This window comes from Oncorhynchus clarkii, chromosome 1 (genome assembly GCF_045791955.1).
Source record: "Oncorhynchus clarkii lewisi isolate Uvic-CL-2024 chromosome 1, UVic_Ocla_1.0, whole genome shotgun sequence".
NCBI lineage: Eukaryota > Metazoa > Chordata > Actinopteri > Salmoniformes > Salmonidae > Oncorhynchus > Oncorhynchus clarkii.
In genome coordinates this window covers 34,093,174-34,119,478 of record NC_092147.1, presented here as the reverse complement: position 1 = coordinate 34,119,478, position 26,305 = coordinate 34,093,174, and the positions used below count along the sequence as shown (strand labels likewise).

At 45.7% G+C, this 26,305-nt stretch overlaps 1 protein-coding gene across 1 annotated transcript in view; it reads right to left on the bottom strand.

The window, feature by feature from the left end:
* Positions 1-1,059: 1,059 nt before the first annotated feature.
* Positions 1,060-26,305, bottom strand: part of LOC139406385 (SH3 and multiple ankyrin repeat domains protein 3-like) — a 254,120-nt gene continuing 228,874 nt past the window's right edge. Inside the window, 11 exon segments of the mRNA XM_071148926.1 lie at positions 1,060-1,618; positions 9,242-10,164; positions 10,231-11,397; positions 11,511-12,046; positions 12,166-12,271; positions 12,528-12,658; positions 13,286-13,309; positions 13,673-13,753; positions 16,841-16,976; positions 17,120-17,244; positions 25,776-25,858. Of these exon segments, the coding sequence (XP_071005027.1) occupies positions 1,060-1,618; positions 9,242-10,164; positions 10,231-11,397; positions 11,511-12,046; positions 12,166-12,271; positions 12,528-12,658; positions 13,286-13,309; positions 13,673-13,753; positions 16,841-16,976; positions 17,120-17,244; positions 25,776-25,858 (3,871 nt within the window).

The window sequence follows — 26,305 nt, the reverse complement described above, 5'->3', positions numbered from 1 at the left end:
TCAGATGCTCTGTATATAACTTATCTTTTTTTCAACGTTCTGTCGCCCCCCCCCCCCCCCCTCAAAGCTATTTAAATACATTTATATTATATATATTTATAATATTCCCTTTGGAAACCCAAAGCAAATGTTTTGATTATGAAAAAAGCCACTAGTGTTGGTTAAACATTCTCCAAATATAATAGATAGCACAGTCAGTCCGTGAGACAGTCCCAGGATAGATGAGTTCTCCCCACGTGGTCTCCAACACCAAACTCTGTCTCTGGGCACAAGTGTTGAACACAATGCCAGGCAGAGTGGAGAGAGACCTGTGTCAGTACTGTATCAGTATGTCAGTTCTATGTCAATACTAGGTCAGTACTGTATCAGTATGTCAGTTCTATGCCAATACTAGGTCAGTACTGTATCAGTATGTCAGTTCTATGTCAATACTAGGTCAGTACTGCGTCTTTACTCCTGTGTTCAACGTAGCTGATCTCTGTAAGAATATTTTGAAAGGCAACTGAACTTTCCGTTTGGAACGGGATTCATCCTCTTCTTCACACAAACTGGGGATCCTTCAGAGGCAAAAAATGAACAGGAGGGAAAGAGATGGAGGGACAGGGAGAAGAAGAACGGCACAGCAAAGGAAAGGTCTGTGGGATAGGTTAAAGGTGTGACTAAAGGAGCAACTCAAGCAGTCACAAATCAAATGTTCTAATCGGAGCTCATGCGAGATTCTGTTCTGCAAAAAGTTTATGTGCCTCTTTCAGAGGACTCATCTGATAGGTTGTGAGATGGGGGAGGGACTTCATAATTCAGTGCAGTGCTGAGAGCTGCATATGAACGCAATCACTGAAACTTTCAGACACATCAGAATAAAAATAAATGAAAAGCAGCGACCTAAAATGGAGTTGGTTTAAAACTGGGGTGGTCTATCCATTTTTCTCTGTCCCTCTTTCTCTCTCCCTCTTTCTTTCTTTCTCTCTCTCTCTCTCTCTCTCTCTCTCTCTCTCTCTCTCTCTCTCTATCTCTCTCTCTCTCTCTCTCTCTCTCTCTCTCTCTCTCTCAGGGCAGGGGTCAGCTCTCCAGCAGCTGTTTGAGTGCTCGTTCAATGTTCATGCGGTGTCCCACCCGCGTCACCCCCAGCTCAGCAAAGTCGTCCTTGGTGAGTGCTGGCAGGTGCGAGCCCTCAATCTCATGCTCCTGAAAGCCGGCCCTGTGCTCCCCCAGGTGGATGCTCTCCAGCCAGTCTCCAACGTCGTACTTGTTCCACAGGTGGAGGGGCTTCTGGTGGAAGGGCCTGAGGGCCAGGAGGGGCGAGCCCAGCCCAGGAGAGTGAGAGGGAGACGGGGAGCGGGACCGGGCGCTGGAGCTCCTCATAACAAAGCGCACTTCTTTGGGCTCATGGGGCAGGCTGAGGCTGGATGACTTGAGGATGGTGTGGGGCGGCGTGGTGGGCGAAATGGGTAAGCCGAAGCCTGGGAGTCGACTTAGGGGGTCACCCCGATCTGGGGAGCCCGAGCCGGGGCTTGGGATTCGGCGTGTTATGGGGTAGCGGCTGCCGGGCCGGATGGTGTAGGAAGTGCCGTAGCTTCTCTGGGAAATGGTGTGGAGCTCTCCTAGACTGCTGAAAAGTCTGGAGGGGAGAGCGAAAGATTGAGAGAGAGAGAGAGAGAGAGAGAGAGAGAGAGAGAGAGAGAGAGAGAGAGAGAGAGAGAAGGAGAGGGTGTTTGGGAGGGAAAGAGGTTGAGAGGGATACAGAGAAAGCAAGCGCAATGAGATGTAGAGAAAGAAAAAGGCAAAGAGATATTAGAACAATGTCACAGTGTTTTTTATCTATAAAGCTTCACACAAGTAAAAAGAGCCATTTGATCTGTTGAGCCTTTGAAACATCAAGCCACTGAGGGGCTGCAGGGTTAGTGACCATTACTGAGAGCAAGCTAGTTAAAATCACAGCAAGGTCAAAAGCTTCATTCTTTTCAACTACTCAGTTGGTGTGTACATGGCGTAAAGGCCTTATACAAGATGGTCCAACCTTTCTTGGGGTCAGGAGAGTGGAACACTGCAGGAAAACACAGTTGAATTGGAACACTAAGGAACTGGAACGTTACAGAACCGGAACATGGCAGAACATCTGACAGAGCAGAAATGGGTTCTATCTACCAATTCCCTCTGTAGTCGCTTTCTCTGTTCTCTCTCGGTTCGATCTATCCAGTTGCTGGCATATGGTGTGCAAGAGAAACACGACCTGCATACTGTCTAGCTAGTGGAAGACGATCAAGCAACACTTGGTGGATCCAGCTCATTCTGACAGAGCAATCACTGAGAGTATCTGCTCATCAATCTCTTTCTATCTCTCACTCCCTTTCTCCCTTTCCCTCTCTCCTTCATAAATTACTTTAGTGAAACTTAATTCCGTCTTATTGCCAATCAAGTTGTCCACTCCGACATAGAGCCCTCATCAGCATTTCCCTGGCTCCCATCGCTCAGTTTCTCTGATGTCCATTCTAAACCCCACTGAGACTCCAGTCTGACAGACGGGGACCCAGAAACTGGTGCAGTTTCACCAATGGCCATTCTTGGTCCGCAAAAACACTACAGTGAATAGTGAATACTGTAGTATTTACTCTAGTGTTGCGGACATGATTGCAGTACACTGTCGTATGTACAGTTTACTATAGAATAAATACTGTAGCAATTTTTGTTGTTGTAGTATATACTATAGTATTTACTGTAGTGTCTTTGCAGACTGTAATATACTGTAATATTTACTGTAGTTAGTTTGCAGACATTACTGTAGTATTTACTACAGAATTGAAGTGTTTTTGTTGTAATATCTTCGACATAGCAGTGGTGGCTATCTCCTTGAGGAAAACTACTGGACAAAAGACTCCAATTTTCCATAACCTGTAGGTAGGTAGGACTGAGGTCTGAACAGATAGTTCAGAGCTTCTGCTCTTTTCTATAATATGTAGGGAACATTATCATTTCTCACTTATGGGTTTCTCACTGGGTGGCACGAATTGAGATATGCAAATGAGATACTGTAGCATATACTATAATAATTACTCTATTGTTTTTGCGGACATTACTGTAGTATTTACTGTAGTGTTTTTGTAGTCTATATTATTCTACATGATCGAAGGATACTAGAGTGTGTAGTATAGTATTCTACTGTATACTACAGTTCACTACATAATTCTATAGCAAGTGCTATAGTATTCTTTAGTAAACTATAGTTTTTTTCATGTGAGCATGCGTGTGATTCTCTACTTTATGTCTTTTCTCTACTCATTCGGCAGGCCCAGAGAACAGGCTACTCTGGCGAATGGTGCTTTTTTAATAAAGTCATATCAAAGCGGAATCAATCTCTGCAAGATCAAATAATGATTTATTTTTATGCCTCAATAAATACAGCTCTGATTTGAAGCTATGAGGGTATGTGGTGGAGGGGGTTTATGGTTCTGTCCTGTCAGAGGATACAAGCCTACTGTAAACACCAACAAATGCCAGGGATAATTGTTCAAAACCTGGCCATGTCTTTGACCGCACACACAAGCATGCACACAAATAAAAGCAGTGAACATGATTTCCTTGTGTCAGCATATTTTGGGTCCAAAAAGCTGACCATGCATGTAGTAAGAGTAAGGGTCATGTCTTTATAGCTCTACAGGAGAAACAGGTAGGGCTCTGTATGGGAGAAAAATGGTCTGCTCTGTGGGTAAGAAAGGAGAGAGCTATGGCAGCTACAACACTAGCTCAGTCCTCACACCGTAGATGATGTGCAAACTACCATATTTATACCATATCCCAGGGCTTTCCCTGAGTCTCACTCCGGACTGTACCCTGTGTACACAGTTAGATCACTTTAGATAGTAATGGTTTGATTATTTGTCTGTATTTGACCCAGATAAAGCACCGTACAGTGTGAGACCTGAGGGCTTTGAGGTGAAGAACAGCCAAAACCACAGGAATGACTGGAGAGACTAAGGGGCTAAGGGGAGGGAGTGGTGGAGAGGTGAAGAACAGCCAATACCGCAGGAATGACTGGAGAGACTAAGGGGTTAAGGGGAGGGAGGGGTGGAGAGGTGAAGAACAGCCAATACCGCAGGAATGACTGGAGAGACTAAGGGGTTAAGGGGAAGGAGGGGTGGAGAGGTGAAGAACAGCCAATATCGCAGGAATGACTGGAGAGAGTGAGGGGTTAAGGGGAGGGAGGGGTAGAGAGGTGAAGAACAGCCAATACCGCAGGAATGACTGGAGAGAGTAGGAATTCATGTAAAGAGTGAGGTGTTAGGGGGAGGGATGGGTGGAGAGGAGGCATGGTGGAAGAGTGAGGGGGTGAAATGGAGAAGTAGGTTGGTTTTGGGGACAGGCAGGGAGGTGTGTGGGAGTGGTGGAGGACAGGGTGGTGTTTTCAGTCAGTACCAACATCCATGTGTACTTGCGATTGCGTGTGCATTTGTGTATGTCTTTGTGTGTGTGTTGGGAGAGTGCTGTGTGGTATGGGTTTAGGAGGTGAGACGGTTGGTAGCTACAGAGATGGGCGGAGTGAGATGACATGAGCTCCATGCGCACTTACACGGTCGTCTTGCCCTCCTGGGCGTACAGTCAGTTCTAGACCAATCAGATCAGAGCAGCGGGGCGGAACATGCAAGGTGAGCAGAGAGAGAGCAATGGGAGAGAATGTTAGCATCAGTCCATGAGACATAGCCTGCTAGCCACACCTGGCTCTGCTTTAGACAACTCCTCTGGCCATGTCAAGCCAATGTATGTGTTTGTGTTAGTATGTGTGGATGAATGGTGCCCGTGTTTGTGGGTGTGTGGTTGTGTTTATGTGTTTTTGACATGACATCGACAGCAGAGTTGAGGAGATCAGAACCAGATGAGTCCAACAGGCCACATGAGAGAGAAATGAGCACACTATTCACATCTCAAACACTGAATAAAAGAATAAAGAATACAAACCAACAGAAAAAACAACCAAATAAAACAATGAGGAACAGGATGAATGGCAAGAGTCTCCTGACTCTGTGTGTTTGTGAGTTTAAACTCAGATTATGGAGACTCATAGTATTGTATAGTAGAGTTAAGCAATAAAGCCAGATTATCCAATATACCACGGCTAAGGGCTGTTCTTAGGCACGACGCAACGTGGAATGGATACAGTCCTTAGTCGTGGTATATTGGCTATATAACACAAACCCCTGAGGTGCCTTATTGCTATTATAAACTGGTTACCAACATAATTAGAGCAGTAAAAATACATGTTTTGTCATACCAGTGGTCAGCCAATCAGCATTCAGGGCTGGAACCACCCAGTTTATAATATAGTGTATACTATAGTGTGTGATGACTCGTCAGTGGACAAATGAAATCCCCAACACAATCACTGATATCAAACAGAAACATATGTAACATAAATAAAAGATCAGAGAAGAACAGGAGACCAAAGAGCCCAACTCAAACAAATGACAACCAGGATTTTCTGAACCAGCCAAAGCTATGACAACATAGCATGAGTGGACATTATTGAATACATGAATGAATGGTACATATAGCACTTTTGACAGCATGGATACATTTGAATTAGACAGACATGGACTGGTGGTAAATGTATGGAGCAACACCGAGTGAGTGTACACACCACAGAAATCAAGCGAATGAGATCTGCAACTGTGTGAAGTGGGTGAAAAAGAGAGGGAGGAAGAGAGAGAGAATAACGATGTGCATAATTTGAGCTTTTCCTTCATTTAAACTGAACAGAAAGAAAGTCTGTAGAAATAGAAGTATCAGATGACGTTGGGGGTGGGACGATGCAGGGAGGTTGATTTTGACTGGATAAGGTCAAGATTAGTCAAATTAACTGAGACGGAAGAGTGGGCCAATCAGAACACTCTGTCACATGACACGTATGACATCACGTTATCCTGTCAGAGTCCAGCTCTGGGATTGGTTGAGTTGACGGGATGTGATACTTACTTCAAACACATGGTGAAATATCTAACTAACACATTTGCTTTGCTGGTACGCTACATGACTGACCATAACTACTCTATAGAATGCTATAATAGTAGTGTCCCTCAGCACCTTATCTGAGAACATTGCTGAGCTTCATGGAGAGAGAGATGAGGCGAGCTCGCAGGCCGCCACTACTGTTCCTATCCACAACCAGGTCAGGGTGGTACTGGTGGTCATAATTGGTCCTCCTGCTCAGTAGACAAACAAAGGCATCAGGTCTGCATCTCAATAGTCCTAAAACCACTTCCTTTCTTCACCTTGCCTTCCTCTTCCCTTCTTTACTTCATAGTCACCGCATCATATGAAAGAACTGGACAGGTGAAAGCGAATTCCAAAAAGCCATCGCCTATGTTGCGCTCACCTGTTCAGATCAATTCAATACAGATGAAGGAGAGGTGGTGAGGAGAGGAAGGCATTTTAGACTATTGAGATACATCTGAAAACTCCTGAAAGAAGACTATTGCTGCTAATAAGGTTGGTTAACTGAGCCTTACACTAACTACATCTAAGCTATTTGATACTGTATAACCACTATCACCTACATACATCATAAACAATAATGATCAACATAAGATCTAATATACTAAAATAAGTAAGACCAAACTAGTAAAAACAACTAATGCACAGTATTTCAACAGCAGGCAACGGTTCATCCCACTGTATCTCTGCTGATGTGCTTGAGCTTGAAGTTGATTTGTCAGGTGAGGGGAGGGGGCAGGATCATTAATTTAGCCCAATCTCTCTGAACGTTAAAGGGATAGTTCACTCCAAAAATATATCAGATGTTTTTATACCTAAAAAGCTGAGCTAAAAGTCATATAGTTTATGCCATTTATGTAGATGATATTGTGTAGATGATGTTATATATGTGCAGATCCTGCTATTGTATATGCATTAGGAGAAGTCTGCAGTCTCGCGTATATTTGGTATCTGACAGACTAAGATTTTTGGGTTGTACTATCCCTGTAAGCAGCCAGCAGACCATAGTGGAAGGAGGGATTGAACATGGGAGCTGGCAAAGACGAGAGAGATGAAAGCAATCTAAGGAGGTAGTTGAGGTACTGTATATGTTAACCCTAACCACAGCTCTAGGATCAGATTAACCTAGCCCCAATCCGAATTTAAAGCTGGAATCCTTAATGGTGACACTGCCAAGTCTGTTTGTGATATTACAACAACAAAGAAATTACTGCAAACAACAAACACTGTTTTATTGCCTCAGATATCATTGCACGGTGATAGAACAGCAGAACATGTACTGCAATTTATTATAGCATGTTGCGCGACGCTCCTCACCTCTGCCTGTCAGCAACCTCAAAATATAACAATGACAGTGGGACAGACACTGGTGCTGTTTCCCCTACTGCAGATTCCATCTTTAAAACATTTTGGCGTTAAAAAAACGAATTGATCCTTTATCAGTGGTTAGAAGCAACTTTTATCCACTCCAGCTGAGCATTGCACGTAGGAGAGAGGGAGGTGTGTGGGGGGGGCTGGCAGGGTCATAGGTCAGGGCCTAAAGGTCAGAGGTGAGAGTGTGTATGTGCGTGAGATGAGAAGAAGCATTCAGGAAGTGCATCCCTCCAGGCCCTGTGTTACCTTGTTTGCACCAACCGACCAACCCTGCACACATACACACACACACATGCACACACACATGCACACACACATGCACACACACATGCACACACACACTGTTTTTTATTGAGTGAGATTTAGAGCTGATTTACTGACTAGATACAACAAAGGTGACTGTTGATAGCAGGCCAATGCTGTCACCATGGAAACAGTTTAGAACTCAGCATGTTTCAGGTGGTCTATAATCTCTATACTGTATGGGATTACATCATATAATTATTTGAGATGATCTGAAGTTTACTCAGTCTAGACCTAGAATTGTCAATGAAAGAATGTAATGTACATTGGAGAGAATCTTTAAAACTCCAATCAGTTATTGAATATATATATATTTTACATTATAATGGTGGCGTGTCAGAGAGATCCAGTACTACATGCCTACAGTACATAGGTTATACATGTATTATATTTGGAATTATAAACTGGGTGGTTTGAACCCTGAGTGCTGATTGGCTGACAGCCGTGGTATATTGGTTGACAGCCATATACCACGGATATGACAAAACATGTATTTTTACTGCTCTAATTACATTGGCTACCAGTTTATAATAGCAATAAGGCACAAGGGGGTTTATGGTAATGGCTGTATCCAGGCACCCTGCGTTGCGTCGTGCTAAGAACAGCCCTTAGTCGTGGTATATTGCCATATACTACAACCCTTGTGCCTTATTGCTTAATTATAACATTTAGTCATGTTTTATGGTCCTCTACAGGAAGTGATTAATTAGTTAGTGTACGGTAAGCCTGATGTCTAATTTTATTGGTCGAAACGTCAGGAAGTGGATCATGCCAACAAGGTAACAACTGATGGCGGTTTGAGAAATAAAATAAACAAAATCGGTAAATTATTTAATTCCCATGGGGTTGGTTAATAGGCTGGTTGGGAAATGAATAATACAATGAGTTTGGGTTTACCCTAGTGGCTATAAACTTAAAATTTACTCCCATCCGTGTCCTTGTAACATCTGTAGGAATACAAAGGACTTTCAGTAGAACAATGAACGAACAAAAACCTGAAAAAAAAACGAATCCTCCAAAAATGGTGTGTCGTACAATCACTCCATAGGTTCCACAGCAAACTGTCTAAGCGTAACCTCAACCCGAATCCTATGATCTATTATCTCACCTTTCTGTACCATCTATGCTGTACCAGAGAGGAATGGGGATTGCTAATGAAAGGGCCTGTTTGCACTAGCATTGCTAAGGAAAGTTAATGCTAACATTGTAGCATTTGCTAGGCATGTCTTCTATCCTCAGTCTCTCTTACTCACCACAGCAGTTTGCTGTGCAGGGGTATGGTGGCAGTGGCATACGTTATAATGGGAGAGAGCAAACCATGCACAACACGGCCAGCAGTGATAATTATAATGTAATATTTACAGATGTTTTTGAATCCTTTTAACCTTTAAACTGAATATGAAGCTTTTTGAACAGCTGAGTGGATATGTGAAAGCTGTGTAGCCTAATGGAGCCTTGCTTTAATCCACCCAAGAGATTCTTAATTACTTAAAGGAAGGGAAAAAGGAATCTCAGACGTACTTGAATAGGGCCTAAGATTGGTTTGGCCATGTTCAGTTAGCCTCCCTCTCTCCTGTCTTACCTGGCGCCTGTCACAGGGGACTTCCTCCCAGGGTCCAGCGATGCCCCCAGTGGCTCCTCCTCCCCCAGAGACCTGGTATCCTTATTCAGCTGCTGCAGTCTGGAACTCAGTTCCCCAATCACCGATGGTTTGCCTCCCTCCTCACCCCCCAGCCCTAGCCCCAACCCCCCTAGACTGCCAAGACTCCCCATCCCTAACCCCACCCCGGGTCCTCGCGCCTCCATCTGGTCCCCCCACAGCTTGGACCTCCTCTGGAATAGGTAGCGGGGCCTCCCAGGGCCTCCCACCAGACCAGATATAGAGCCTGACCCCAGGCCTCCAGACCCAAGGCCTCCAGACCCAAGGCCTCCATGCCCCAGCCCTGCCCCTCCGGCCGCTGCTGCAGCAAGAGCAGCTGCCTGCTGCTGGGATAACAGCTCGCTGTCAGAGCTCTGCTTTAGCAACGGGTCCCTGAAGGTTACCGGGCCTTTACTGCCTCCGATGTGGGATTTTAGCCTGGGCTTGGGAGGCACTGGTGGCTTGTCGAGCACAAAGGTCTGCCCGTCGGCATAGGAGGTATGTGTATCGGCGGGCTCACCGCTCTCCGAGGACAGAGTGGACATGCTGGAGACGGTGGACACGGTGCTGGTGGTCTCCAGGTGGTGGTCTCGCTCTCTCTCACTGGAGCTGCGTGTGTCTGCCTCCTCCACACCAGAGTCTGCTGCTGAACCAGACTCAGCCAGAAGGGCTGGAGGATGGGGCTGGTCCGGGTCCGATGGCTTCCCTGAGACGACTGCTCCTCCGGGGGAAGGCTGGAGAGGAGGGCCTTGAGGCTGGGTGGGGGTCAGGCTGGGGGTTGGGGTGGTGGTGGAAGGGGTGAGGGGAGTAGGGGTGGTAGATGTTGTGGGAGAGGTGATGGATTTAGACTGGGGTACAGGGGTCCCCTGGGCTTGGGCTTGGGCGTGGGCGTGGGCTTGGGCTTGGGCTTGGGCTTGGGCTTGTTCCAGTGCTTGTGCCTTGGCCAACAACCCGTTGGCGAACTCATCCGGAGGTGGGAGCACCCCGATCTTCTTCAGCTCCTCTCTGGTCTCCTCATCACTTGAGGACAGCATGGCTGGAGGTAGGTTCACTGTGTAGGGCTCCACATCTTCCTCTGAACTGCCCTGGGCCAAGGTAGCCTGGGCTGGGCTGGAGGGGTGCTGGGCCTGGGGCTGGGCCTGGGGCTGAGAGGCAGAAGGGCTGGGCGATGGAACCCGACTGAGGGAGAGTTTACTGGGCTCGGTGGCTGTGGAGGTGGGGGTCTGCTCCAGCCCTGGTTCCAGCCCCACTGCCTGGCCGTTACTGGTGGCATGGACCATGATTAGTCCAGCCGTCTTCTGTTGGGATGTGTCCATGATACTGATCAACAAACTCTTCTTGTCCTCCGTTCTCCTCTCCTCCTTCCTCTCCTCTACTCTTCCCTCCATCTCCTGGCGAAGCAAGGTGGGTGAGGATGCTCCCCACTGGGGTTTACCAGCCTGGGGTGACCCCGGACTCCCATCCCCATGCTGAGGCTCTTTGGTCTGGCTGTCGATGAAGAGCGAAGCCCCCTGACTTCCAGCCCCAGCCCCAGCCCTTTCCTGTTTAGTCCTGGGCTCAGGGCTGCTGGCGGGGGACTGGGTCTGGGAGGTAAGTGCCCGCTCTCTTGCGGCCAGCGCAAGAGCCAGGGGCGAGTTAGGATCCAGGGGCTTCCCTGTGAGTGGGTGGATGAAGGTAGTGCCACCAGGTAAGGGACGCAGGGCCAGGGCAGGGGGTGGCAGCTGGCCAAATTCTCTGCTGAGCAGGCGCTCATCGATGGAGCGAGATGTGGTGTAGGAGGGGGCCTCAGGGACAGACCCAGACCCCCCCTCCATGGTCCCCACCGACAGGAAGACTGTTGATTTCCTCCGTTCCTCTAGACGGCGCTCTCGGTCCTTCACAGCGCCGGCGATAGCGGCAGCGAACGGCCCTTTCCCCTGCAGCAGGGCCTCTCCCTGGAGACGCATACGCTCGCGCTCCACCATCAGCTGCTGCTGGTAGTAGTCGGCCCGGCTAGTGTGTGTGTGGCCGTGGGTGTGTGGGTGTCGACCTGAGGGGGAGGGCTCTCGGGAGTGGGCGGCAGCCAAGGCGATGCTGGCTCTCTCCTGAGCGTCCTCCACCTGGAGGGGTAGAGATGACAAGAAATTAGAAACTTCAACTTCAAAACAAACTTTGTTCACTTGCTACAGTAACAGCTAATAATCAGAATAAAGAAATCAACAACTTAACCTACCTGTAGCTGTTTCACCAGAGGGCTCTTCTTGCGCTGGGGCTTGGTGGGCGTGTACAACCCAATACTAAACTGGCCCACATTGGCGTACGGGTTGTCAATCACCCGTCCTTTTCTTTTAATTCGCTCGGGTGGTGTAGCAGAGGCAGAGGGGCGGGGGATGTCGGTGGGCTCCACGGGTAAGTGGGAGGAGTCTTGTAGAATAATCATTGACCTTGTCTTCTTCTGGCGTTCGAGATGGGAGGACTGGCGGTGTGATGGGTCGTAGGGCCGGTCCAGGTCCAGGGAGGAGGGCTTGAAGCTGGAACGACCTCCAGGATCATGACCTTGACCTTGACCCCTGGCAGGGGGAGGAGGGGGGCAGAAGGAGGGGGGAGGGCCAGTGTCCAGGTAGTAGAGAGAGGGGGGAGGAGGGGGGGCAGTCTGGGGAGGGGGCGGGATAGAATGGGAGTGGTCTCGGAGGCTGTCAGTCATGGAAGAGCTCCGGGGGAAACGGTGTTCTCCAGCCAAAGCCGACAGTCGGTCCTCCTCAGTCGCACCTGGAGAGGTCAGGGGGCAAAGGACAGAAATAGTTAGAATGTCTAAAGTAGTACAGAGATTATGCACTATAGTTGCCAAGTTATTGACTAGGTACTGTACTAAAGGTGAAAGGTGTTACCGAATGACTTGGTCCTGGACATCCCTCTAGGCAGCTGCATATGAGCCCTCTCTATCCCTGGGTGGAGCCCACCATGTAGTGCCATGCCCTGCCTCTCAAACAGCGACTGAAACACACACACAGACACACTCACAAAAAGGTTTCAGACGCATATTTTATACAAAACAGTATGTATGGTATATGAGTATGTGGGAGGGTATATACTGTATATGCTGATGTTATTCTGCGGCTTGTAGGTCTCTGTTCCAGAATTGCTGTGTGTGTGAATGTGTGTGTGTGTGTGTGTGTGTGCGTGCGTGGGAGAGAGAGAGAGAGAGTGTGCATCAATGTGTTTCTGCACACGTGTGTCTATGTGAACTCACACTGATCTCTGCTGATGTGATTCTCCTGCCGGTAGGTCTCTGTTTGACAGTAGCAGCTCTGTAGTCGGCCTCTGTGGGCTGGGAACGTAACGTCAAATGCTCCTGGGGCGCTAGCATCTCATCTAGCCTTTCTGTACAGGGATCACACGGACAACACAGTCTGAATAAAGCTACACAGCATGTACGGACCAAGATACTTTCTACATGACAAATTGTGAGTGTTTGCACACAATGCACGGCCCCTAGTCCCTGTCAGATATCTAGAAACTAGAAAATGTCACAACGCCACACAATATCAACACAACCATGCAGGTCTACACATGTTCAAATATATTTCGAATTGACAGTTACACCATGCACATCACACAACTAAAGAAACCTTCACTATGTTGGATTAGAGCACAGGAGGTTGGTGGCACCTTAATTGGGGAGGACGGGCTTGTGGTAACGGCTGGAGCAGAATCAGTGGAATGGTATAACATCTATCAAACACATGGTTTGATGCCATTCCATTTGTGCCACTCAAGCCATTATTATGAACCGTCCTCCCCTCAGCAGCCTCCACTGGATCAGATGGGGTACAGCGTCTGAGTCTATATTCTTTGTGAGCCTCAAGATTGAGGAGCAGGTTCTGACTGACTGACTCAGAGCTCAGTGCCCACGCCGTGCCGGTGCTTCATCCATATTGAACAGTGTGTCAGGCTGTGATGCTCAGAGAGGTCATGATGATGCCTCAACAGGTCTCCACTCAGACTCACCTCCTCTCCTCCTCCGGACGGAAGCTTGGGAAAAGAGAGGACAGAAAATGTGGGTCAGGATGTGTGTGTGTGTGTAAGAGAGAGTGAGTGAGTGAGTGAGTGAGTGAGTGAGTCAAAGAGAGAAAGGAAATATCAAAAGTTAAGAAGAAAGACAAGATTATGCTGTCAGAGCTAAAGACATGTTCTAAATTGTGTTAAGGCAGGAAGCATATTTTTATGAAAAAGGTGAAGTGAGAGAGAGAGAGAGAGACAAAGACACAGAGACAGAGAGAGACAGAGAGAGACAGAGTGGGGACAGAGAGAGACAGAGAGAGACAGAGAGCGACAGAGCGAGACAGAGTGGGGACATATGCGTGTGAATGTTTGCATCTGTATTCTCACACTCACCCAGTTCCTCCAGTTCGGCAGTCATGGACTTGGAGCGCAGCGTCAAGGTGGTGCTGGGGGCTCTTTTGGGTGGCGGGGGAGCTGTGGAGAAAAGGCAGGGTGAAGATGATGATGTTGAGGGTGAGGAGGAAGGCTCCTTGGCCCTGCTGCTCAGCGCCCTGCGAGTGTGGCCCAGCCGAACACTCCATCCTGTCTTCACAGCCTTTCTCTGGTCAGCCTGTGGAAAGCTGGACGACTTGTTCAGGCTGCGGGTAGACACACTCTTCTTCATCGTAACTCTCTCTTTCCCTCCGTCAAACACACAGACACACTCACACTCACCACCCCACTGAACACTTCGGTGGGGAGTACATTGTGCCATGCGGCCTTGGCAGAGGAAGAAGTTGTAGATCCCACAGCTCAGAAATCCCTTGATACACTACCAGCACACCACTCACACCAGTCCGAATACACACATCTCCTCTAACCTCCAAAAACCCGGAGGAACCTTGTAAAGCCTACTAACTATTACAAATCAGCTCACTATTAGTGCTGCACCAGTCCACAACCAATACCAAACACCTACATATTATTACTATACTATCCAGTCCACATCCAAATAACAGGAGAAAAGCTGACTGTTAACATGCTACAAATCAATCCCTCAAAACAGATAGCCCATGCCATCACAGCGTCAACTACTACAGTGCAATACCTCCCGCTGTGCTACATCGCATGTGCAGCTACACATGATCACAGCTAAAATACACCGCACAGCCTATGAAATCAATGCTACAGTCCGCCACCCAACACACTGTATCATCTGAACATGTTAAAATACAGCAGCATACCTCCCAGTCTCTGCACAATACAATATACCTCATTCAACATACTGTCAACCAGCCAGTCCCGTCTCAATGCACCACTGTGGAGAGCAACAACAGATCAGCAGAACATCTGGATGCCACCACAGCCTGGCTACGCTGCTACACTGAGCAGCTAGAAATCTGATCTAATCTAGTCCGTACAGTATCACTTCATCACCGGTCAGCATATTCATGTAAAGTACGGAGAGTGAGAGAGAGCGCTAGAGAAAGTGTATTGCAATGCTTAATTCAAGCACGCAGCATTGTTGCTATGGTTACCATGGCGTTAGCAGGGTTTGACGCAGAGGCTTGTGTGTGAGAGAGATAGAGAAGGGTGGGGGGGGGGGGGGGGATTGCGAGAGTGTGTGAGAGTGTCTGCAGAGTTACAAACTGCAGAAAAGGTCCCCTTGGAGCAGCTTGTTAGAGTATTGAACACAGCTTAGAACAGCTTAGAACATCACAGAATCACCAGGCAGAGCAAAGCCAGCTCAGAAGAACCCCATGGGGTGGTTACATCGCTCAGATCTGTCTACCGTCTCTGCCCTGTCCATTGCCCCCTCTCACCCCCCAACACACATTGTACACGCCTGAGTCCTCTAGAGTGACGAGAGCATGTGGGGACTTCATCATGACCAAGATGAACATCTTCATAACCAACTCATTTCTCCAGAGGAGGCTGCTGAGGGGAGGACGGTTCATAATAATGGCTGGAACGGAGCGAAAGGAATGGCATCAAACGCATAGTAATCATGTGTTTAATGTTTTTGATACCATTCCACTTATCCCGCTCCAACCATTACCACGAGCCCGTCCTCCCCCAATTACGGTGCCACCAACCTCCTGTGCTATCAGCTCAGTATACTCAGGTTTAATATTGTTGTCACTGTATAGGATCAGATTAGTTCACTCACCGGCAAAAACATCACCAGAAGGAGAAATATTCCACATTTCTAGTCAAAAAAATAGAAGCTCTTGGAAAAAACAACATGCCGGACATACAAATCATCCTTAAAAAACAACATGCCGGACATACAAATCATCCTTAAAAAACAACATGCCGGATATACAAATCATCCTTAAAAAACAATATGCTGGATATGAAAATCATCCTTAAAAAACAATATGGTGGATATGAAAATCATCCTTAAAAAACAATATGCTGGATATGAAAATCATCCTTAAAAAACAATATGCTGGATATGAAAATCATCCTTAAAAAACAATATGCTGAATATGAAAATCATCCTTAAAAAACAGCAAAAAACAGCAAAGCAGGTCTGTCATGGTCAGTTCCACATGGACCAGTGTACTGTCTCTAGTGACAGGAGGACTATATATTTGTAATGACTAGACGATTCACAGATCAGCAATCACTGACTGACTACTCAAAGACCTCCATATCACAGCTACCACTCTGCTGCTCTCTTTCATTTATCTCTCTCATGTGTGTGTGTGTGTGTGTGTGTGTGTGTGTGTGTGTGTGTGTGTGTGTGTGTGTGTGTGTGTGTGTGTGTGTGTGTGTGTGTGTGTGTGTGTGTGTGTGTGTGTGTGTGTGTGTGTGTGTGTGTGTGTGTGTGCGTGTGTGTGGAGGAGCGGGGGGAGGCACATACTGGCACTAAGACAGATCTGCTATCTACTGTCCAGATGGAAGTAGGTCAGAGCTATCTGTCTCTCTCTCTCCCACCCAAGGAGACACACACAGAGACACACACAGAGACACACACACACGCACACACACACTTTCCCGAGGTTGTAGTAGCAGGAGTGAGTGGGAGATGTTTTGCAGAGAGATGATGAGATGCCGTTGACATGGAAACCACATGAATTTACAGTGTGGCAACGTGGTGAAATCACCTTGGTGACGGGAATATACAGATCCTACTTCCATACATCTAGTGTCAACTGCCATTTCCATGACAACATACTAATACAGAAGCTGTCATTTAAGAATCAAATGGCTATGTGCTAAAGATCAAATACATGGAGGAGCTAATAATGGGACACCGGACTGGAGGAAGAGGAGATTACATCTGCAATGAGGGACAGGCAGTAGTGGAAGTCCCACTTTTCACCCTGTCCACTCCAGAAGGAGGCTGCATACCATCACAGGAGGCTGCTGAGGGGAGAACAGCTCATAATGATGGTCCGGAACGGAGTAAATGGAATGGCATCAAAAACCTGGAAAACACGTGTTTGATGTATTTGAAACCATTCCACTTATTCTGCTCCAGTCATTACCACAAGCCCGTTCTCCCCAATTTAGGTGCCACCAACCTCCTGTGATAGATACTCAAAATAGGACTCATATAGACACATTGCTCACCTTTCTTGCGGACTACCTCCTCAGACTCAGGTTTGCGTGTGACAGAGACCACCTTCATCAGCAGGCTGTTGCCCCCCTGTCTAATCAGAGACACCACCTGCTTATGGCCCACCTTCACCACGTTCACCCCGTGCACCTGGAAGACACAAACCCGCACGCACACGCGGCACATACAAGGCACAAACACACACACACGCACACATGGCTGGAGGTCAGACAAAGAGCTGAGAGGCAGTGGCGGTCGTCCATGGGGTTGGAGAGTAGAGGGGATATGGTTACCTCTATGAGGAAGTCTCCTGTCCTAAGCCCTGCCCTCCAGGCCACTCCCTCCACATCGACAGACTCCAGGTACTGGAGGGCAGGGAATGCTGGTGTTGGGGTGAACTCCTCAATGGGTGTCTCAGCTGGGAACACAGAGAGAGGATGACTTGATTTAGATACAGAAATTGACAGATGTTTCAACACAAGAAACATATTAATTTCAGAATATTCCACAAGGTATACTCACTGAATCATGAGAGATACACTCCATGACCAAAACTATATGGACACCTGCTCGTCGAACGTCTCATTCCAAAATCATGGGCATTAATATGGAGTTGGTCCCCCTTTTGCTGTTATAACAGCCTCCACTCTTCTGGGAAGGCTTTCCACTTTATATTGTAACATTGCTGTGGGGACTTGCTTCCATTAAGCCACAAGCATTAGTGAGGTCGGGCACTGATGTTGGATGATTAGGCCTGGCTCACAGTCAGCGTTCCAATTCATCCCAAAGGTGTTCAATGGGGTTGAGGCCAGGGCCCTGTGCAGGCCAGTCAAGTTCTTCCACACCGATCTCAACCAACCATTTCTGTAGGGACCTCGCTTGGTGCACAGGGGCATTGTCATGCTGAAACAGGAAAGGTCCTTCCCCAAACTGTTGCCACAAAGTTGGAAGCACAGAATCGTCTAGAATGTCATTGTATGCTGTAGAATTAAGATTTCCCTTCACTGGAACTAAGGGGTCTAGTCCGAACCATGAAAAACAGCCCCAGACCATTATTCCTCCTCCACCAAACTGTACAGTTGGCACTATGCATTGGGGCAGGTAGCGTTCTCCTGGCATCTGCCAAACCTGGATTCGTACATCAGACTTCTTTATGGTGAAGCATGATTAATCACTCCAGAGAACGAGTTTCCACTGCTCCAATGGTAGCGAGCTTTACACCACTCTAGCCGGTTCTTGGTATTGTTCATGGTGATCTTAGGCTTGTGTGCGGCTGCTCGGCCATGGAAACCCAACCAACAGTTCTTGTTCTGATGTTGCTTCCAGAGCAGTTTGGAACTCGGTAGTGAGCCGTTGTTGTTCTTAGATGTTTCCTCTTCACAATAACAGCATGTACATTTGACCAGGACAGCTTTAGCAGGGCAGAAATTTTACGAACGGACTTGTTGGAAAAGTGGCTTCCCATGACGGTGCCATGTTGAAAGTCACTGAGCTTTTCTGTAAGGTCATTCTACTGCCAATGTTTGTTGATGAGATTGCATGGCTGTGCCCTCGATTTTATACACCTGTCAGCAACGGTTGTGGCTGAAATAGCCAAATCCACTCATTTGAAGGGGTCTCCACATAGTTTTGTATATATAGTTTACATTCTGTCTTAAGAAAAACCCACACACATCTGCCTTCTGAGTTACACACAGAGTTAGACACAAACAGCAGCAAGTGTGTGTGTGTGTTTATAATAGAGAGAGGTGAGGTGGACTCTACAGTGTGTTCTATAGTGTATTAGTAACAGTGAGAGGGGAGGTGGACTCTACAGTGTGTTCTATAGTGTATTAGTAACAGTGAGAGGTGAGATGGACTCTAAAGAGTGTTCTATAGTGTATTAGTAACAGTGAGAGGTGAGGTGGACTCTACAGTGTGTTCTATAGTGTATTAGTAACAGTGAGAGGTGAGATGGACTCTAAAGAGTGTTCTATAGTGTATTAGTAACAGTGAGAGGTGAGGTGGACTCTACAGTGTGTTCTATAGTGTATTAGTAACAGTGAGAGGTGAGATGGTGTGACAGGGAGAGAGAGACCCTTTCACTCAACCATATTTCTTTATCCACTCTCACACTGAAAATCAGATTACACACACACACACACACACACACACACACACACACACACACACACACACACACACACACACACACACACACACACACACACACACACACACACACACACACACACACACACACACACACACACACACACACACACACAAAATAAAAAAATCACAGAAACTCATGTAAGCACACTCCTGACTCGTTAGCTGAGTGTGCCTCTGCCTGAGGATAGTCTACTGTGCACTTCACACCCTCCACTTAATCCTGGACTGAGTCCAACTATACCACTTACGCTCCCAGAGGTAGCTGCAGTATGTGTGTGTGTGTCGGTGTGTGTGCGACTTGACCCCTCTAGGAAAGGTAATCCATTCAGTTCTATCTGAGGCACTCGGAAACACGGAGGAAGAGGGAGAAGAAGAGGAGTGGAAGAGAGGGATACATGTAGAGGGGGGGAAGATGAGTGATAGAAATTGGAACAGGAGGAGAAAAAGAGTAGACAAATTGAAATATTGCTAAGGAGGATGTAGAGAGGAACTAGGGAGGGAGAGACAGATGGACAGAGAACATCTCTTGGCTCGACATGTCAACTGTTCGTCGATCAGTAGGAAAGCCATAGTCTATTTTTGCTATTTTGTGATTGATTACTGCAATATTAGGTTTAGAGCTTGCAAGAAAGGCATTTCACTTTGCTTGTGCACATGACAGCTTGAAATGGGGGGTACTGCATCAATAAAGTACTTTGACTTCTAAACGGTTAATCAGATATGTATGAAAATACCCCCACCCCCCCCACCCCACACAAAAAGGTGACATTGTGTACTGTCACCTCGTATGAAACATTTGATCAGAAATTCAAAATGCTGGAGTATAGAGCCAAATGTAACATTTTAGCTTCACTGTCCAAATACACACGTAGAGGAGGATATGTCTGCTTGAGATGGAGGAGCAGAAAACACACTCAATGGGTTGCTATAGTAACCAGCATGGGGAGCTGGCACGTGCAGTAGTGCAAAGTGTGTGTGTGCAGGTAAAGTAGTAGCTGATAATGACTAATAGTAAAGCTGAGAGACGAATAAAGAAGAGGGAGGGGGGGAGGTAAAACAATAATTAGAGACAGAAAAAAGTGGAATAGAACAAACAGTGAAGGAGTCAATGAGAAAAAAGACAGGAGGAAAAAGAAAGATGGAGAGAATTGAGAGAAAAATACTCATTTCTGTCTCCCTGAACACCATGTGTGAGGAACAGATGGGGTATTCAACTGACAGCTCTTCCTAGGATTACACCACCACAGGGGCTAGACACACACACACACACACACACACACGGGCTAGACACACACACACACACAGAGAGAGAGAGAGTGAGAGCTAGAGAGAGCGAGAGAGAGACAATGTGGTGTTGACCAAAGACAGTCGCATTGACTCACAGAGAATTAGTCATACTGTGTGACTCAGTGATAGGTGTATAGAACTCCTCGCATCAACCCACACTCAGAACACCTACAGAGGGGCTCACAGACAGGCTATGATTTGAAGACGTATCTTTCCCTTTCAAGACAATCCAATACATATTGATATAGATACTTGGGCTCCGATATGATACAGGAACAATACGCTTTAGAATTAAACAATTTGGTGTGATTTGGTTTGATTAGAGGAACAAATCAATGCGTTTCGGTTTGATGTGATGCACTAACATTTGTTGCATAAACACATTCATTTTCCATTCTAAATTCAAATCTGCTGCTGAAGGAGCTGAAGAGCTGGATCTCTGAGCTGGATCTGTCTGAGCTGACTTCTATATGTGTGTGTGTGGGTTTGTAAATGTGTACAGTATGCCTATATTGTATGTAAGCACCAGAGGGAGACTGGGCGTCTACCACCCTACTATCAGATTAGGGGGAGGAATGTGTACTTTTTGACCCCCCACTTTTGATCTGAAACCACCACAACCCACTAATTAACTTGTCATTTTTGGAGATGAAAAGAGTTGTAAAAACGAGCTACGACATGAATAGCCAATGAATGTTTAGCACAACTTTGGATTTCACCCCTGTATGAAAATGGTTTTGAACATGAAAGTGATTGCTGTATTCGTTGTGAAATAATCAACATTACCCAAACATCTTCACTGAATGTTAATTAAAATAAAAACTACACAGCAAGTTGGCCAGTGTTGATTTTTCAGTGTAACATTTCTAGTGTTGATTCAGGTGTTAAATTAACTCCTTAATCACTGGTGTAACAGAACCCCAGTGTTGGTGTTAATAACCAGTGTTAAACCCAAACCATGCCCATCATTGTCACATTTCCCAGAATGCTCTACTGCAGGTTAATATTTAGAATTGTTTGTTTCATTACATGTTATATGTTTTTTCATGAACATTGATTCAGTTATTCATCTCATGCTACTAAAATATAAGTAATATACACTTTTCTAAACGAATACAATTTGTTACTTGGATTTATTTATTGCACCCGTTACTGAAATGGTTTAAGCTTTATGTAGTCTCATAGTCTACCCAACCCAATAGTAAATGTGAATGCAAGTTGCTGGTGACAATAACTTTTTTACAATGTTGAATATCCCCACTCTGGCTGGATTCCAATAGGAATTACACATCACTTTGCAAGCCTGATGTTTCCTGTAAACCATGAGTTTCAGGCCACTGTAATAGGAGAAAACTAGAGATGTTATGCTTTACAGCAGCTAACTTTGAAACAGTGTGCTGATGCCTGTATCACTTTAACAGAGGTACGTCGTCACTGACGACGCTTAGCTTGATCACTTGCTTTTTCAAACCGCGTGTTGCTAAATGCGAGATCTCACTGATTTTGCTGTGGTTCCGGTGCTTTCTTTGATCAAACACCAACCTCTACTGGATACCATGCTTATAAATATAATTAGGATTTTGTACATGTAATTTCACCTGATCAATAGTTTAGCAGGCAGAGTAGGGAAATATGGAACATTCAGTGATGTGATGGAATAAGGTGGAATCCCATTGAAAGCACACCATTTTTTAAATGTGAAACCACACTTTCTGCACTGTTCTTCAAATAAGTTGTTTTATTTGAACTGAACAAAACTCTACGGGATACCGTAGATACCGTAACAAAACTAGAAATGCAACATGTAAAGTGTTGCTCCCATGTTTCATTTGCAAAAAAAGCTTATTTCTTTCATATTTTGGGAACATATTTGCTTACATCCCTGTTAGCGAGCATTTATCCGTTCCTTCTCCATTACACAGGTGCACCTTGTGCTGGGGACAATAAAAGGCCATTCTAAAATGTGGATTTTTTTCACACAATATAATGCCACAGATATCTCAAGTTTTGAGTGAGCATGTAATTGGCATGCTGACTGCAGGAATGTCCACCAGAACTGCTGCCAGAGAATTTACCATAAGCTGCCGCCAAGAATTTGGCATTACGTCCAACCAGCCTCACAACTGCAGACAACATGTTTGGCATCATGTGGGCAAGCGGTTTTCTGATGTCAAGATTAGGAACTGAGTGCCCCCTGGTGGCTGTGTGGTTATGGTATGAACAGGCATAAGCTACAGACAATGAACACAATTGGATTTATTGAAGGCAATTTGAATGAACAGAGATACCATGACGAGATCCTGAGGCCCATTGTTGTGCCATTTATCTTCCGCCTTCAACTGTTTCAGCATGATAATGCACTATCCCATGTCACAAGGCCTGCAGTTTGTCTATGGTCGTCACACTCACCAGAAATGTCACCCATTGAGCAAGTTCAGAATGCTCTGGATTGAAGTGTACGACAGCGTGTTCCAGTTCCTGCCAATATCCAACAACTTCGCAGAGCCATCGAAGAGGAGTGGGACAACATTCCACAGGCCACAATCAACAACCTGATCAACTCTATGTGAAGGAGATGTGTCTTGCTGCACGAGGCAAATTGTGGTCACAGCAGATACTGACTGGTTTTCTGATCCACAGCTCTACATATTTTGTTAAGGTATCTGTGACCAACAGTTGCATATCTTTATTCCCAGTCATGTGAAATCCATAGATTCGGGCTTAATGAATTTATTTAAATTGACTGATTTCCTTATATCAACTGTAACTCAGTAGAATCTTTGAAATTGTTGCATGTTGCATTTATAATTTTGTTCAGTATAGTATAAGCTTCTTTCTTAAATAATGGCATATATTCTGTTTTTGAGAGCAAACTTGAAGGTGAAAAAGGAAAGCATGATGTAAGATGCAAACCTGGTAATCCAACTGATTGTAGTCTATTAAAGCAAACTACTTACTGCTGGCCATGAAGCTTTGATAAAATCAGTGGAGAAAAAAAATCCTCTGTTAATCACGTTACTATTTATTGCTGACCAGCAGATGTCACTAATGTGCATTGTGAGCAGATAATGAAGCACAGTGTAATGAACCCATTTTCAACACAATTGGCTGGAAAGCTTCAAAGTTCAGAAAACGTTGTTTCCTCAATCACTAGGTAAAGCTAGGCACTCAAAACAAGGCCTTATGAAATACATATTGTGTTGAAGAATTACAGTTTAATGATGACATATTCACTTGGGATCTCACTTGGTGAAGGACACAGAACTGGAAATAGATGAAAGCAATAATGGATGAATGTTTCTGTCCCTAACAAATACAGTCACAGGTGGTAACTCTGATAATTTAACACTGAAAAGTGTGTGGACCCGTATAGACACTGGGCCAGTGTTAAATGTAACACAGTGTTTTTTTAAATTTGACCTTTATTTATACAGGATTCTCATTGAGATAACATCTCTTTTCCAAGAGAGACCTGGTCCAATAGCAGCAGGGGGAACAACGTTTCAGACAAAACAACTAACACAACATTAAACAAAACTATAAACACACACACAGTACAACAATTACATTGTACATTAAAAACACAAACGCCTTGACTAAAAACAGCAGTCCTAAAGACAATTACACTCTTCTATGATATATACATCCATCAAGTGTTTAAACTCCACCAACGAAACTAGATTATCAAATTTTAAAATGTTCAGGAGAGAATTCCAGGACCACGGTGCTAAGTAACTAAAACTATTTCTACCATGTCCTGTTCTAATTTTTGGCACTGTTAGAAGCAAATCAGAATGGGACCGTAATTGATATTTATTTACTGACCTGACTAAAAAAGAACAGAGATAAAATGGCATTTTACCCAATATGGCCTTATAAATCAGTGTAAACCAGTGTTTAAGCCTACGCAAGGTCAATGACGACCAGCCAACAGCGCTGTAGAGATCACAATGATATGTTAGACGTTTCTGATTTGTAATGAACCTGAGGGCTGCATGATACACTGAATCAAGTGCTCTCAGGGTAGTTGATTCAGGCTGAGGCCTGCATATATATATATAACATCACTAAAATCTAAAACCGACAGCAATGTAAATCGTACCAGTTCCTTCCTGGCCTCAAAAGAAAAACAAGCCTTATGCCAGTGATAAAATCCTATTTTCAGCTTGAGCTTCCTTATCAAGTTCTCTACATGCACAGTGAAGCTCAGCTTATCAGTGTTGATTTAACACTGGAGAATTTACTGTGTACCAAAACTATTGCTGATGGTGAACCTGAACAATCGAAATAAAGTCCAATGTAGAGCTAAGCCCTGATTAGTGGCTAGGTTATAGCCAGATGAGAGGTGTGTCTCCCGTAGTATGCTTACCGTTTTCCCGGTAAAACACCATTTTCAGAAGCACATTTGAAAACAATAACCTAGCAAATTACATTGGTTGTCCCTCAACTAATAAAGCATAATATTGCGCAAGCCTTTTTACAAGCATTTGAAAGCTGAAGGCGGTTGCAGATGTGCAAGATCAGGAATAGGCCTTGGTCATCTCCTTGGTCAGTGTGCGAAGCTGCGCAGTTTGACTAGGCTACTGATATTCCTGGGGGTTGTTCAGCATGCATCAGTTGTCTCAAAAGATGAGAGGTATTTTCGGAAGGTAAAAAGAAAGTCAAATGCTAACGGTTTAATCAGTTTCTGACAGACGCGTGCTACATTTGGATCGGTTAGGGGTCCCGTGGACCCATCCACTCATATCTTAAACATTTGATCAGGGGACTGATGGGAATCGGTGAATGTTACAACCCTAGAAGATAGTAGCAGGGATTTTGACGCAGCCGTGATGGTGATTCGGACAGCCTGCTTTAGTAAGAAGGTATAAAGTTGAGTTTTGTGAAAATTGCGTTTGTCACTCCAGGCTGATGGGCACGGACATTCATATTGGAATGCAGCCCTGGAGCAGGTACTCCATATGTGGGCCCAGACACCCGCACTGGAAAGTACACGATCGGCAAGGAACTCCACATATGGACATTAAACCGTGACCATGCCAAGTTGCTCACCTGCATCCAATCTTTATTAGCCACAAGCCCGCCTCACTCACCTGAATCCAATTGCTTCATCAACCACCGTCAAAGTATTTAAACAGCATCCATCTTCACGCCTTTGTACTTCTGGCTGACAAACAGGCAGTAGTTGAGAAGCCATTAAACTACCACAGCGAGTCACCCGCTAGACACGCTGCACAATGGCGGACCAGGTCAACTTTGGTCTACGACTGGGTTGCTGGCCTATCCATCAAATGCACCCTCCAGGCTTCCTTCACAATGGTGGGCTTATGGCTGGGGTATGCCCTGCCAGCAGGCTCAGCGCAGACACAGTTGACAACTGGAGGCTGACCCTGCTGTTATGGGGGAGGGGGCAGGGTCAGCCCCCAGTTGTGCCCCGACTACCATCCATGCCAAAGCCCTTATACCAAACTACTATCAACTACTGCCCCTTCTGACATGTTTGTTTACCTTTGGCTCCCCGTAGGACGAAGCCGAATCCTTCGTTTTCTTTCTTCTGCAGCATAGCATTCTTCTCCTCTATGATGTAATCACTGGAGAGCAGAGAGGAGAGGGACAGCAGGTAAGAGTCTCTGAGAGAAGAGACAGGAGGGAATGAAGGAGAGAGCAGAGAGCCAGGGATGGTAGAGAAAAGGATGGGAGAAGATGGAGATGGACAACGAGAAATAGGGGAGGAGGGGGTGGCGACGAGGGTGCAGTAAAATCTTTAAAATTGTTGCATGTTGTGTTTACTTTTGTATAGTGTATAAAAATCTCATTACTAATGAGTGTTGTCATGTGTGTGTGTGTGTGTGTGTGTGTGTGTGTGTGTGTGTGTCAATTCACACCACACAATTCAATGTTCAAACACAACAACATCTATTCCCAGTGACATTCTAGCACTCTGTTACCACACAGTAAAAGCACCATCATGTCCCAATCTCAGCAACACCAATATTCTGTTGACTGACCGTCAGATCCCACTGCTGACACCAGACAGC